This window comes from Chiloscyllium punctatum, chromosome 31, assembly GCF_047496795.1.
Source record: "Chiloscyllium punctatum isolate Juve2018m chromosome 31, sChiPun1.3, whole genome shotgun sequence".
Lineage (NCBI taxonomy): Eukaryota > Metazoa > Chordata > Chondrichthyes > Orectolobiformes > Hemiscylliidae > Chiloscyllium > Chiloscyllium punctatum.
In genome coordinates, this window is record NC_092769.1 from 49,486,192 (window position 1) to 49,502,747 (window position 16,556).

Sequence of the window (16,556 nt, forward strand, 5' to 3'; positions counted from 1 at the left end):
GAAAACAGGACATTGAATGCAGTGACGTTCTGGTTAGTTCAGCCTGTTTATTGAGTATCTTTAAAGCTCCTGAATATGAAGTTAATGGATCCAAAATCCCACATTGCAGTAACATTTGTTATCATCTCAAAGTAAATTAACAAACTTGAATTGGTTCAAACTCACATCACTTGTTACACCATTCTCGGATTCATGCATCTCATTCAAACTGAGTGGGCTCTTTGTACATGATTAACACTGGTGTCGTGTAACAGCAAATTTTTACTGATTTTTATGAGTTTCTGCCCCTGTCAGAGCTATCAGTGAGCAGAGACATGTACTGTTTATAACCTACATCCGTGGTAATGATTATTGTAATACTCTCTAATTTAACCAAACATTCCTGATGTACCCAGACTGTTAGATATGGATGTATGGACTGTCCTGTTCTAGTTCATTAGATGCTCTTTCAAAAGTTTACCTAGGTGTTATGTATCCCTGCCAACTCACTTTTTGTTTCTCAGGCACACAGCTTTCCTTTACTATGCATTTTAGGGTCGGAGCAATTTGAAAAAAAAGGTGCAGGGAGAAACATTCTGAAATGTAAGGAGCTGCTTCTAATCTCCGAGTCCAAACTGTTTAGTGACACACACTCACATTCTGAACATAATCACTTTCGACATGCTGCATATTAGGTTGCCTAAACTGAATTTAGAAACGCAGATTAGAAATGGTATGTTATTTTGTAAAGTGAGAGAGACTTTGAGTGACAGCAAAAATAAGGTCACTAATTTTGTTGGTTAATTATATTATTGAAGTTCTTTTTAGCTTTATCTGCTTGTGGTGGAATGTAGAATTAAAGGGAGTTAACTTCTAATTGAATATTCTAAATATAATCACTTTGGACAAGCTCTGTGTTCACTTGTCTAAATTGAATTTTGAAATGTTTAGTATGAATTACATGTTATTTTGTAGTGGGACAGAGACTGGCAGTGTCCTGGGAAAACAAGCTCAATTGTTTTACTCGCTGGTAATATGTTTGAACTTTGATTTTAGTTTTATCTGCTTGTGAATGAATGTAGAAATAAAGGGAGCTAACATCCGAATGAATTTGTTTTTTTTTAAACAAAATACTTGCAACTATCATGTGAAACACACCTGAAGCTACTCAATTTTACTTCCATCATTTAAATAAAAACACTCCCAAAGAAGCTATTCAGCAAAATAAATATCCCAAGATGTGTATATGTCCATGTTTCAACGTAACCTCGTAAATACATGATCCCATGTGTTCGGGCTGTACAAGCTGAAACCAGGATCCAGTCTCAGCCTCCGGCAGGAAACCAACAGGCGGAAGCTGTGATCCTGCCCTTTCCGATGGCCATATAAATCCTGGGCACTAGACCGTAATTCAACACTCCTGGGTCGGCTCTGTTTAGAAAGATCTTGACAGAACCGCTTCCCACAAGTTATCAGAATGATTGTGTCGACAATTTTTCTCAGTTTATTCCTTACTTTCTTATCATGTGAGTGTTTTTTGTTCAAGTCTGTCTTTGTCACTGTCTCAATGTTAGTCTACCGCAGGAATGTAAAAGACTCAGCCATCATTTAATCTGCATTAATGCTCATGGTTTATTTGTTTTCTTTTTTAAAGGTGTCCAGTCGGAGATTGTTTTGACCCAGCCAGAGGCAGAGACTGGCCGTCCCGGAGGCAGCCTGAAACTGACCTGTAAAACCAGCGGCTTCGATCTTAGCAGCTACTACATGTACTGGGTCCGACAGGTTCCCGGACAGGGTCTGGAGTGTCTGCTGTACTACTATAGTTCATCCGACAGTAACTATGCACCAGCGATTAAGAATCGATTTACTGCGTCTAAAGACAATTCAAACAACATTTTCGCGTTGGACATGGGGAACCTGAAGATCGAAGACACCGCCATCTATTACTGTGCAAAATACTACAATGGGTCACAGTGTTGTGCACAACGACATTCTCATACAATAACCACTGACAAGTGATTATCTCAAATTGGTGATTTCTACCATGGCAGGAGCGAGAAATAATGTGAGATGCTATTTAAACACAATCCAGTCGTGCTAGTTTGTACAGATGTATATTTTTTTTTTACCTTCTTCGTGTTGATTGTCAAGTTAAATGCAGACCAAACCTGGAAAAGTATTCCAAGCTTTCAAAATACAATGAAGCGTAAAAGCTGAAATAATGCACCAAATCATTCTTAGAGGAGTCTGAATCACTGCTTTCCAGGAAGTGAAGAAATTATCTGCATTTTACAGTTTACAGTCTGTCATAGTATTTGACACAACATGTCTCACAGTGATATAACTGGGGTGACACTGCAATTATGATCAATACAAAAACCTATTCAGCCTCGATTGTTTGAAACGAGTCAGTGATTACTTCTACAAACCTTCTTAACTTGCAGTGCAGTATTAATTCTGTGGGGTTTAATGCCAGTATCATTATTTAATTTGTAAAAGTGTTGGGTAATTATCGATACACCATTTGGGGATTTTGAGAATCAGCTCATGTGTTACTCTGTGAAGTATAAAACATTATTAAAATTTATCAAGAATGATCAGAATTCACTCGAGCAATTATGTGATGAAGATTTATTGTGACTTTATTTTGCCTGTGGTTCTGAAAATTTAAAATGATAGTAGATTTTTGATTTGTTTTATGCAGAGCTGGTTATTGTGTGACCCAGTCCAGCGAATGTAACACTGTGATGGTCTTGATTACTGGGGCCAAGGGACCATGGTGACAGTGACTTCAGGTAAGAACTATGAACTTTCTTAGTAACTTTTTAAAAACTTTCTATTCATGTGACTAATTTCTGAATTAAATGAAACTCAGATTCTGTGCTGAGTTTGGTTTGGTTTGGATTGATTTTTGTTCAGACTGATTATAGACTTCAGTTAAGGCTCAGCAAATAGCTAAAATGGTGATGATGGCGTCAGTTGCTCCGTGTATCTCTTTTGTTTTGATCAGATGGGCATTCTGTGTGGCTGGGTTACTTGAAACACTAATGTCTCTTAAACAGTCAGCTATAAATAATGTTTAATGTCAGTGACACCCTGACTGTGAGTTTTATTGTCAACAACAAACGCTAAGAATTCAAAGATGTTTGAGATATTACCAAACATGATTAAAATATGCTAAAATATCATTATTCATTTATTGAATATATGTTCTTACCATGATTATATTTTCTCATTTATTTTGTTGGTGACAAGCAGGTTAGAAACTGTCATAACATTTTCTTGCGGTGCTATATTGCAATTTGTTGATTAGATTCTGAGTTGTTTTACTTGTTTCTGTTGAATTGAGTTGATTGGATTTTGGCTTTGTTTTTACTTGGTTTTGTTGAAGTGTGTTGATTGGTTTTTGAAATTGTTTTATTTGATTCTGTTGAAGTGAATTGGTTGGATTCTGATTATGTTTCATTCAAATCTGTTGTTTTGAGTTGATTGGATTCTGATTTTATTTTCCTTGATTCTGTTGAATTGAGTTGATTGAATTCTTATTCAATTTGTGGAATTGATCAGCGTTTTCATACTTTCTGTAATTGGTGTTTTCTTTCTGGTGAGGAGATTGTCTCTCTGGATTACTGTTCATTACCAATATTTGTGAAGTTCTATTGTTTTTCATGAATCATTTCTGCATTTGTTCAACTTATATGACACATTTTTCCCTGCTTGATTGAAAACATTACATCCATTTGTAATGGTATGAAAACCAACTTAAGGCAGAAACCCAGAAGTGTGAGAAATGAAAAAGATAAGTTTTTCATGCATTGAATTTTTAAAAAAAGAACTCAGTTCTAATTGTAAACTAGCTGAATTTTGTTTTGAGTAGCCTCATTCAAAATAAAATTTGGGACTAAAATCTGAAACTGCAGAATTGAACAGATTATGTAATTGAAACTAACTTAAAATTATAATGTGGTAATATTTGTCCATTCAGTAATTTTGTTTTGACCATGAAGTGATTAATCAATATATACCTTCAACCGCTCTACTGTGTGCTGCACAGGATTGTCATGATCAAGAAGGGTGTGCAGGTTGGAAATAAATTGAACTGTTGCCAGAAACGTTACAGCTTTAAGTGTTAAGTCCCCTCACAAACAAGGTTGCTGTTATGACTTGTTATTTCTATTCAATTTAATCATTAGTTTGCTTGATTCTGAGCAGCTTTGTTCGACTTCAATTTGTTTTTTTTGTGTGAGGTTACATCATGTTCTTCGTTCTGTTGAAAATGTTTGCAGAGCCAGTTCTGCTTCAAACACACCACGTTGTGATCTGGTGATCGTTCATCTGTTGAGGAATGACTGTGCTTGGGTAACATTAAATGTGTTATACTTGGGAAACCGTTTCTGGTTTCTACATTGTTTTGCAATGTTAACACGGTTGGTGACAGTGAACCGCTCCAGGTTCCTCATTCAATGCAATCAGCATGCGAGTTGAAATTTCATAAAGCCTATTATTTAGTGAAAGGCAAATCGCAAAGGTTTTAGAAATGAAGGGAAAACAGATACCTTCGGGCGCCATTTTTACTTAAAAGTAATAATTAAGGATTAATCTAATCCATGCTTTCCAATCCAAATTCAGAACTCCACTATCTAGTTCAATCACAAGGTCTGTCTTTAAACAGTTTACAAGTCATAGAGAAATATAAATAGCATTTCAAAAGTCTAATGTTCTAATAGTTCTTGCTCTTGAGCAAAAATGCCATGACAGTGTTATAATTGATCAAGAAACACCTTTCAATTCCGCTGTACACTACATACATATTTTTCTGACTGGAAAAGATCATTGACAAAGACCATTTGGAAATTCTGCACAATTCTATGAAGAACAGATCAGTTTCACTGCTTTGATCAGTTTCATACGTAACTTGAGTTAATTCATTGTTATGTCCCTGATTAAACTGGATTTGCAGGATAAAAATAAAACATTAACTGAATTATTTAATCTGCACAGTGCTTTATGTGTTCCCAATCTGTGCATTTTAATTAAATAGTTACATTTTACAAAAAAAAATCAACTGAAGAGTCATTCTTTCGGAAACAACTGCTATAGTGAATTATGTGACCAAGGACAAATTTTGAATTAATTAAAATAATCCACCCATGAACTCGCAGGGCAGCATGGTGGCTCAGTGGTTGGCACTGCTGCCTCACAGCGCCAGGATCCCAAATTCGATTCCACCCTCTGGTGACTGCCTGTGTAGAGTTTGCACATTCTCCCTGTGTCTGCGTGGGTTTCCTTCTGGCGCTCTGGTTTCCTACCACAGTCCAAAAGATGCGCAGGTCAGGTGATTTGTGCAATTTAGCACAGCCATAGTGTTCAGGGATGTCTAGGTTATAGTGCATTAGTCAGGGTTAAATATAAATTATGGGGAATGGGTCTGGTTGGGCTACTTACTGTTCAGAGGGTCAGTGTGGAATTGTTGGGCCAAATGGCCTGTTTCCATACTGTAGGAACTCTACTCTTAAAACCATGGGAGTCCTTGCTGCAATCGCAGAGAATTCATTTTACATCGATGTGTTCAGACGTGTGCAGAGTTCACAAATTTGCAGAAGACATGAACTAGAGGATAACGGAGCACATTGTTTATTCAGACACTGAAAATAGATTAATATTTATTTTAATTAATATACTTGACCGATTTATTGCAATGTAGCGATCCGAAGGAATGTGCTCACATTTGTTAAGTGTGACAATCGTTTAGATTAGATTTCCTGCAGTATGTATCGGGCCATTTGGCCCAACAAGTCCACACCGACTGTCTGAAGAGTAACCCACCCAGACCCATTCCCCTACCCTATATTTACCCCTGACTAATGCACCTAACACTATGGACAATATAGCATGACCAGTTCACTTGACATGCACATCTTTGGATTGTGGGAGGAAATCCACACAGACACAGGGGAGATTGCGTAAACTCCACATAGGCAGTCACCCAAGGCTGGAACCGAGCCTGGGTACCTGGATCTGTGAGGCAGAAGTGCCCACATTTACTTAGACATCTGTTAAAGCGGGAAAGTCCAGACAGAAGCATGTTTTCAATTCATACCTTTTTAAACATTTTCGTTCATGAAAAGCAGTAAACAAGAAAATGACCTTGCCCTGATTCCTTCAACAGAAATACTTTCCACACTGGAATGCAGTGTTGACTTTATGCAGTGCATACAAAATCTCCCCAGTTCAAGGAACGTTTTAAGAATATGTAAAAATAATTTAGAGAATAATCCATTGCCTCCGGATCTGTGCTTTAATTGGCGATATTTCCCACCTCAAACATTTTATTAAATAAATGACTTATTAAGTTTATTAACTCAGTGGTTATTTATGTTCATTGTGAACACATTCTCGTTCACATTAATCCACTGGTTAGTTCCTCTGATGAATGTTCAAGTACAGTGAATATATTTGACGTGAGGAGTTGAGCAATGTATCCTCTCGGATTAAGTCTGTTGTACAGTTTGTTTCAGTGCTATCTCTGACTAACTTGTCAACGGTCCTGACCATTTGTAAATTGTCCAATTCGGATCCCTGAATCTCAGACAGTTCAATTTCATCTCGCGCTTCAAAACCATTTTTATCGGCCAGAAATACAATATTCGATTAGGTACCTCAGAATTGAGAGCCCTGACTAAGTTGTTCCAATCAAAACGAACGTTTCAGGAACAAAAGGCAGATAGCAAGAGTTTTGAAATTGGTTGTTGGCAACAAGAGATATTTGATTGAGTGAGGCAGATGGAAATATGCTGTATACTTTCTTTGTGCCTCAGTTATGCAGGACATGTTTCGTGGCACAATGTAGAATCAGAATGTTTTTGCATCTTATTATTTGAAAACCTATTATCAGCTTTTAATGTCACTGGCAACGGTGATATTACACTACAAAACATTTTAATCTTTTTCAGACTAAGTAGACCGTCTGGTGCAGCAACATTCACAGGGGAAAGAGGAAGGGAGTTCGAGGTTGGAATCCAGTGACAGTGAATTGATGGCAATACAATTCCTAGTTTTATTCCTCTGTAGTTCCCATAGAGTTTGAACAATTCGGAGCTGCTATCAAAGTATTCTTGGATAAATGTTGAAATGTTACTTTCATTGTACAAACATTCTGGAACAATTCCTGGTTGTTGGAAGGTGTTAATAACTAACATGGTTTATGTACTGTCAAAACAGGTGGGCTGTGTTCTCTGTGATAGTGTCGAGCTCATTGTGTTCAGGTCTGTTGTGATGTTGTGGTAGTGTCCCTGATTCAGTGCCAGGAGGCCTGTGTTCACTTACAACCTGTTAGAGAGATATATAATACCATCTCTTATCAGGTTACTTCAGTGCAAGAAAGCAGATTGAGATGTTGGGGTGTTTGTTGGAATTCCACTCACAGAGGCCAGTGAAATCTATTCAATCGCTGTCCTGACTTGTGTCTCTTAGATATTAGACAGAATTTTGGCAGTTAGCAGCTTTTTCCAGATCAATATTTGTTCACAAGCGTTTGGGCATCGCTAGATGGTGTTAATGGAGAAAGTGCTCACCTTTATATTAAACCAGTGCTGTAGCTGAATTTGATTGTTCAGTCCGGTGGGGGTTCCGCTGAATCCAAAACTTGCAGCAGAAGGAGATAGCTTTTCAATTGGTCTTCAATTGCTATCTCTGACCATCCAGTACCTCTGCTAAGAATCCTTTTTCCAACAGGAGTCAAGCCAACGTAATCACTGTTGATCTCAACAGGTGTGAGCTCTTGTGCCAAAAACATGAAAACAATTTGGTGAAGAGGGGGTCTCTGGATGCGAAAGGTTAACCTTGCCTTCTCTCCACAGGAGCTGCTAGACCTGCTGAGTTTCTTCAGAAATTTCTGTCTTTTATTTTGGTTATCTAGCATTTAAAGTTTGTTGTTTCATTGAAAAAAGTTCTGTTCGATTAAACACGTTCTTCATAGAAAAGATGCATTTGAACAAATTGCGAATGTTCAGAGATATTAAATATCAGAGAATCATTGAATTTGAGCGCCCTGATCTCGAGCTGGAGTTTCACAAGAAACTATTATGAAGTAACAACCCACTCCAGAGTGCAGTGGCTGCTGTAATTGGGTGGAAGTTATTTTGATCACTCAAATAGAGAATGTCAATGATCTCATTCCAAATAATCAACAGAATTTTTTAAAGCATGTGTGAAACAATTAATTTGTTGAAATATTTTAATAAAAAGTGTTCACCGCCAGAGCTAGCTTAATGAATGACACAATGATAGGAAGGTAGGAGCAAGAGGAGGGCACTCAGCTGTATGATTAAGAAATAGCTCTGTTCCTTCAGTGAAAACACAGTCAAATCACACAAATGGAAACCATGTCATCTTGTGTAGACACACAAGTGCCTCAAATAATTTACAATTCTTCCAGTGGTTGTTTGAATCTCTAGACCGGTGTGGAAGTGTCAGACTTTTTATATTGCCTTGAGAAACCAGTGATCATCAGTCTATTTGAATTGCTGAAGTTGGTGTGGTATTAGCACATTCAGAGCGCTGGTAGGAAGTGAGTCCCATGGCTGTGATTGAGGAAGAGGAAACGGGCAGGGAAATAGTTGAGAGTCAAGTTGAAGTCTGATTTGGAGGAAAGCTTTCAGGAGAAGCATTTACATACATGTGCGCCCTTATCCTCAAGGGTCACAATTTTGGAACATGCTGCCGAAGGGACATGACAGCATGCAAAATGGAAGCTGAAGAAGGCACTTTGGCCCCTCTAGAAGGCTATTCCATTCATGGGATCATCATTAATCTTGCTGCTCACCAATCTTCCCAACACTCGATAACCTTGAACCTGATTGTTTACTATTCAGCAAAAGAATGGTGAACCTTTGGAATTCTCCACCACAGAAATTGATTGAGGACAAAACATTAAATGATTTCAATAAGGAGATAGATTCCTTCAATCCTTAAAAAAATGCTACAGATATGTGGGAGAAAGGGAAACAGGCTACAATATTGGTTGAATGCCATGAAAACATTGAATGGGACATGGTTTGTAGGTTTGTAAGTTTGCATGTAATGCCAACACTGGTTGTATAATTGGCAATGAAAGTTATCTAAACGTACAATGAGATCTTGATCAGCTGGGCCAATGGGCTGAGGAGTGGCAGATGGAGTTTAATTTAAATGAACATGACATGTTGCTTTTTGAGAAGATAAATCAGGTCACAATTTACAGAGTTAATGGTAGGGCATTGGATAGTGATGTTTAAACACAGGGCCTTGAGGGTCCAGACTCATAGAGTCTTATAGAGTTAATGGTAGGGCACCGGATAGTGATGTTGAACACTGAGGAACCTGAGGGTTCAGACTCATAGATTCTTGAAAGCATTGTCTCAAGTACCTAGTGTGTTGAAGGTGTTTTGCACATGTACCTTCATTGGTCAGAGCACTGAGTGCAGGAGTTAGGGCTTCATGTTGTAACTGTCCAAAACATTGGAATGAACTGCCAGAGGAAGTGGTAAATGCAGAGATAGGTCCAACATTTAGAAGACATTTGAACAGCAACAGGAACAGGATAGGTCTGGATGGATATGGGCCAAAGGCAGGCAAGTGGAATTAGTTTAATTTGGGAACTCTGGTCAGCATGGATGAGCTGGACCAAAGGAACTGTTTCTGTGCTGAACGACTTTATGACTCACTGACTTTATATTGGAGTAGGCTCAAAGTTGGAAGGTGGTGAGCAAGTGAGGGGTTAGATTGGGCATGTGGGAGAGTTTGGGCTGGTAGGCTGTGAGGTGTTGGCTGGCTGCTGGGTAAGCTTGCACGCACTCTGTCTGGCAAGGTGGCATCAAGGTAAATGGTAATGGTCACAGGATAATTTGTTCGAATTGTGCTTGGTAGGTGAGGGGTAGTTTGAGCTGAAATGCAGGAGGTCTGTCTTTCCCAGACAGGTTTATGGAGAGGTGGGCAGGATGCCAGGCTGGTTAGTGTAGCGGTGGGCAGAGTGCCAGGATGTTTCACGGTGGAAGGTCACTGTAATGAAGTGACAGGTGGACGTGTTGTCAAAATGCAAAGCTCGGAGTCTGGCAAAATGGTAGGTTGTAAAGCACAGATGTGAAAGGAGCGAGGATGCAATGTGCACAGGTTGACTTGGGTAAGATGTTAGGTCAGTGATCAAGGGCTGAGGTCATGTCTTGGGTAGTGGGCTTTTGTCAGAGGTTGTGAAAATGATGGTGCCAGGTCCAGTCAGGGCCAGATTCAACATGGGCCAGGTGCAGGGCGGCAGGAGTGTAAATGAGTGAAAGGAATTGAGATCATATGTCCATCTGGAATATAGAATATAGAACATTACAGTGCAGTACAGACCCTTCAGCCCTCAATGTTGTGCTGACCTGTGGAACCAATCTGAAGCCTATCTGTCCTACACTATTCCATTTTCATCCATAAATTTATCCAATGACCTTTTAAATGCCCTTAAAGTTGGCGAGTGTACTATTGTTGCAGGCAGTGCGCTCCATGCCCCTCCTCCTCTCTGAGTAAAGAAACAACCTCTGACATCTATCATCTATGTCCTCTCCTGCTAGCCATCACTATTCAAGGAAAAAGACTTTCACTGTCCACCCTCTGTTTATCTTTTATGTCTCAATTAAGTCACCTCTCAACCTTCTTCTCTCAAACAAAAAGAGCCTCAAGACCCTCATCCTTTCCTCATTAAACCTTCCCTCCATACCAGACAAGGTACATCATGGTAATCCTCCTCTGATCTCTTCCAAAGCTTCCACATTCTCTCTATAATGTGGTGACCAGAACAGTACACAATACTCCCAAGTGCGGCCACACCAGAATTTTGTACAGCTGCAGCCTAACCTCGTGGTTCTGAAACTCAGTCCCTCTATTGATGAAAGCCAACACAAAGTATGCCTTCTAAATAGCTCTTATCAAACTGGCTGGCAACTTTTAGGGATCTATGTACATGGACACCGAGATCTCTCTTCTCAGATATACTACCAATATGGATTGCCTTGGATGTGTTTTGTGTGATAGGGGTTGTGTGTTCCGGGCATGAATGGGTAGGGTTTGTCAATGTGAGTGGAAATTTAGGTCTAGACAGAGTAAGTGCAGTGGTTAGTCTGAAAGATGAGGTTTGGTGGTGAACTGCGTGTCAATTTGATAGTTATTAAAGTTAAAGATTACCAGTGCATTTCTCAAATCATATTTACGTAAATACTCAGCTGTAACACTCCAAAGTCTCTGAACCTTAATGGTCCTCCATTTTTCAGAGGCCTCCAGAATTCAGATAATTGTAAATTAGATGTTTCAACTTCCAGACAATTGGCATGAGTTCAGCCGTGACAGCCCTCCTCCCAGTCCCAGTGCTCAGCTCCTGCCTGTGCTGCTGCTGCAGTGACCTTCCTCCCAGAGAGAACATTCTGCCTTGCATTGATAAGTGAGGAAGGCTCACTGGACCTGATTTCCAAGTATGGGGACAGCAAACACGAGGGGACACAACTTTAAAGTGAGGGGAGACAGGTATAAGACAGATGTCAGAGGTAGTTTCTTTACTCATTGAGTAGTAAGGGAATGGAATGCTTGCCTGCAACGGTAGTAGATTCGCCAAGATTAAGTCATCATTGAACAGGCTTGGATGCTGCCTGAACTGCTGTGCTCTTCCAGCACCACTAATCCAGAATCGGATTTCCAGCATCTGTAGTCATTGTTTTTATCTCGGCATACAGACGTAGGTGGGATGGGCTTCAGATTAGTATGACAGGGTGGCGCAACATCGAGGGCCGAAGGGCCTGTATTGCACTGTAATGTTCTAAGTTCTATGATTCACTCTGATTTCTCTCCGGGGGTACTGCCAGCGGTTGGGTATTTCCAGCAGCACAGTACCTAGTGGGACAGCACGCTGGTTCCGTGGTTAGCGCTGCTGCCTCACAGTGCTAGGGACTCGGGTTCCATTCCAACCGCGGGTGACTGTTTGTGTGGAGTTGGCGCTTTCTCCCCATGTCTGTGTGCGTTTCATCCCACAGTCCAAAGATATGCAAGCTGGGGGAATTGCAAATGTTGTGTTCAGTGATTGGGAGGTTAGGTGCATTAGTCAGGGTTAACTGGAGCATAACAGGGTAGGGGAATAGGTCTGGATGGGTTACTTTTCAGAGGGTGGGTGTGGACTTGTTGGGCCAAATGGCCTGTTTGCACACAGTGTAGAATTTTGATGAATCTGCATTTCCTTGGTTTGTATTTTGTGAAACTTCTTTGCTCTTCACAGCAATCCAGTGAAAGTGTCAGTTGGTGAGATCTTCAAAGTTACTGGGGTGGGATCAGGATGTTCTTCTTCCTAAATGGTATGGCAATGGTCAAGGTCGAGGGCATGTTTCTAAAGAAGGCACAAATGATCATGATCAGCAACTGGTAGGAAACAAAAATAAACTCCAGTTATGCTGAAGACTCAGTGGGAGCATACTGGCAAACGTTTACAGCTGAGGATACATTTGAGTAACTGATAAGGTCAAATGAACAGAAACTAACTTGCTCAATTGGTCATTCTATTGTAGAGACACCATCTCCCCCCACGCTTTATGGCCTGGTCTCCTCCTGTCAGGAGCACGACACCGGTTCTGCGACCTTTGGTTGTTTGGCGATGGACTATTCCCCTGACGTCACCAAGGTAACCTGGAAGAAAGGTGGGGAGTTAATCACGACTGGATTTAAGACTTACCCATCAGTGAGAAACAAGAAGGGAACCTACACCCTGAGCAGCCAGTTAACCCTGCCCGGGTCAGCGGCAGATTGCAAAATCTACTGTGAGGTTCAACACAGCGGGTCACACAAGAGCAAAGAAATGCCATGTCCAGGTATGTGTTGTGGGAACTGAGATAAACAGAGCATCTGGGATTAATATGAAGAAGGCATTATTTATAACCGTTTTCACAGAATCACCTGATACAGCACAGGAAAAAGGCCCTTTGATCCATCCAGTTCACGCCTATCAATTACAGCCACTTAACTATTCCAGTCTCATGTGCCAGCACCTGATCCATTGCCTTGTCTGACTTGCCCTTGCAAGGATGCATCGCAATACTTCATACCTATTATGAGGGGCTCAGTCTCTACATGACTTATAGGTGCTGAGGTCCAGGCTAACACCACCCTCTGTTTGATTTTGTTTTCCCCTGAGATCCACTTGGGAGCTCCTCGCCTTACCTTCACCCTGTGCCCCTGAGGCATTGATCAATCCATCAAGGGGAAAGGTTTCATCCAGTTTACCCTGTCTATGCCTAAAATAATTCTAGACATCATGATAATCTTCTCCCTAATTCTCCTCTGCTCCAAGGAATACCCCTGTCTATCTAAACTAGTTTCATAACTAAAACCCTCCAACCCAGGCAAGATCCTGGCAAATCTCATCAATACTGCCTTCAGTGTAATCACATTCCTTCGATAACATGCATACAACGCTTCAGTATGGCCTAACCAGTGTTCTATTAAGTTCCAGTATCATCTCCCTACTCTTCATTGTCAATGTCTCGGCTCATAAAAGCAAATATCCTCTCACCTTCTTAGCCTCTTTATCCAGACGCCACAGTAATATAGGGGATCGGTGGGTACATGCACCAAAGATCCTCAGGCCTTTCCAGGGTTCCACCATTCAAAACGTCATACCTCACAGATTCTTCTGCCGAATTACATCACCTCACATTTATGCAGAATAATTTCCATTTGCAACTTCACTTCACATACAACCAACCCTTTTATATCCTCCTGCAATCTAAAGCCATTATGCTCATGACTTACCAACATGACAGTTTTCATTTCATCTGTGAATTCACTGGTTAATCCTCCTAAATTTGAGTCTTAATCATTAGTATGTAAGAGAAATAACAAGGAATCAAACCAATCCCTACAGAGCACCAGGAGACATAGATTTCCAGTCACGCAGACACCCGATGACTATTATCCCCTGCTCCCACCACTCAGCCAGTTCTAGATCCAATCTGTCAAATTAACTCCGATCCCATTGGCTCTGATTATTTCTATCATCTGGACATCGAGTTATCTCTCTGAAAACTACTATCAATTTCTTACACATGACTTCCTCTCAATAAAACCGTGCTGAAAATTGTTGATTTATCTTTCAAATGAAGACTAATTTCACTTCTCAATAGTTTCCCTCCCACTGAGATGAGCTTGACAGATCTGTGTTTTCATTATTTATACCTTCCTTCGTCCTGCATGACAGTGCAACGTTGGCTGATCTACACTCACTTGGCACAACTGTTGTTGCCAGACAGGAATTCTAAATTATTGTCAGCGACCCAACTATTTCATCCTTTGCATCGCTCAACAGCTCGGTATATACTTTTCATCTGCCCTGGAAATATAACCACTTTTCATTCAGCAAGACAACACAGAACATCACGTCATGTGTCCTAATTTCTGAAAACTACATCACAACACCCCTCCATGTTTTCTGTCCCCACATTGTCCCTCTCACTAGTGAACACTGACACAACACGTTCGTTTTGACCACAAGCTAATCCTCCGGCTCCACTCCAATAATACACTTAATGAGCATTACTGTTTCCTGAATAATTCTTTTATTATGAATGAGCACGTAACTTTTAAAAATATTTTCCTTTATTTTGACTGCTATTATTTTCTCATGGTCCCTTTTGCTCTTCTAATTCCTCTGTCTTTCAAACTCCCCCTTGCACGTTCTGTACTCCATACTAATTCCTATTGTTTTGAGATTTCAGTATAGACCGGAAGCCTCCCTTGTTTCTCTTTATCTCCCCCTCCATGCCCTTTGGTGTCCAGAGCCCACTGCATTCTTGGTCCCACTCAGTGGCTTCCTGGGAAATGTCCTCCCTGTGATTTTCTTATCTCTCTCTTAAATGTGTCACACTGCTCTGACTCAGATTTACCAATAAGTGTCAGCTTCCAGTCCACTCTGGTCAAGTCATTACCTGATCTTACTAAAATTGTCCTTCCCTTTTTCAGAACTTTGGGCCAATTTCTATTCCTTTGCAGTACAATCTGAAATCCAACTGATTTACGATCACTGTCTGCAAAGTGCTCCACCATTGAGGTTTTACCCACTGGGTCGACTTCATTCCCTAAAGTTAAGTCCAGATTCACCCTTCTCTTGCAAGTTCTGGATTACAATTCTCAGTATTAAACACATATTTTGTTAAAATATTCTCCTGGGGCATTTTCAGAATTCTGCTCCCTCTAAATTTTTGACAAAATGAATATCCAAGCCTATGCTGAGGAAGTTAAAAACCTCTTTTCTCATTCCCCGATTTAATTTACATTTCTCTGAAATTTGCCCATGTATGTTCACTTGCTCTTTTGGACCTATAGTAAGGTCTATCGTGCTCTCCCAGTAGTTATGTTTGCTGTATTTTGGTTTTGAAGTACTGTCCATTTGCCTTTGTTCGAGGAGGCATCCATGGTTTCATTTCTCTTGACAGCCTAAAATACTCTTGTCAGAATTGCGACAGAAGCAACATTCTGCACTGTACACCCCCAGCCCTCATCCTTTTCCATCTTTCCCTGTCTTGCCTGAAGGCACTAAATCCTGGAATATTGAATAGCCCACTCCTGCCCCGCTCTCAATATGTCTCTGTGATAGCAACCGCATCATTTCCTCATTTATGCCAGTAATTTGTCTGCCTTGTTCATCAGACTCTGTCATTAAAACGAATACCATCCAACGTTGCTACCTCCCTTTTGATGTTACCGGCCTATAGTTTCTATGCCTCCTTGACTCCCTTGCTGTGTCCTACAATTTTAGCTTTTCACATTGTCCTGCTGATCTTTCTGTGTGGATCCCAGCTTCTCCAGCACTCTGCATAATTATGATTCTTGTATCCATTAACCACAAAAAACCTTGATATATGAGAACTGATTGTATTTGTTCTGAAATTCGTCAGATAATTTATGCGATGTGTGTCCTAATGATCTAGGTATTCTCCCACCAACTCTTCTCCTAACTGTGAGCTCCAGTGAAGAAATCGCAAGCAGCAAGTTTGCAACCGTTGTCTGTTCAATCATCGATTTCCATCCGAAATCAATCTCCGTGAGTTGGTTGAAAAACGGCCGACCCTTGGATTCTGGCTTCTTCACGTCTCCCGTGTGTGAGGCAGACGGGAACTTCTCGGTGACGAGTCGGCTGATGGTCCCTTATGGTGAATGGTTCAACAGCGCAGTCTATACCTGCCAGGTCACTCATGGAGAGAACATTCAAAGTAAAAACATCACCGCACTCTAGGGTAAGAGACACACACTGAGAGAGCTACAAATCATTCTAAACTCTGATGTGAATGAAACATGCTCATTTATCAGGCGTAGTAGACAGTACGGTAGAGCTTCTCGTTTCCCAACATGCCACGTATCGCATTTCAGTTTGAGTGTTACATTAGCATCGCTCATGTCTCAACATTTTGGCAAGTCAGAAAAGCATGTTTCCTCTCTGTTGAAGATAGATATATAGACAGTGAGCTTTGTTAAATAGTTTATTGCCTGACCACGCTGGGAGAGGCGTTCAGAGGGCCACTTCAGGGATA

The 16,556-nt window shown here is 40.6% G+C and overlaps 2 gene segments (V, D, J or C); both read left to right on the top strand.

The window, feature by feature from the left end:
- The first annotated feature begins 660 nt into the window (after positions 1-660).
- On the top strand, positions 661-1,998 carry LOC140456878 (Ig heavy chain V region-like). The segment is given in 2 exon segments: positions 661-712; positions 1,634-1,998. Coding segments are annotated over 2 exon segments (417 nt in total).
- On the top strand, positions 1,355-16,276 carry LOC140456957 (Ig heavy chain C region-like). The segment is given in 5 exon segments: positions 1,355-1,505; positions 1,634-2,044; positions 2,684-2,774; positions 12,543-12,842; positions 15,957-16,276. Coding segments are annotated over 3 exon segments (624 nt in total).
- The last annotated feature ends 280 nt before the right edge of the window (positions 16,277-16,556 follow it).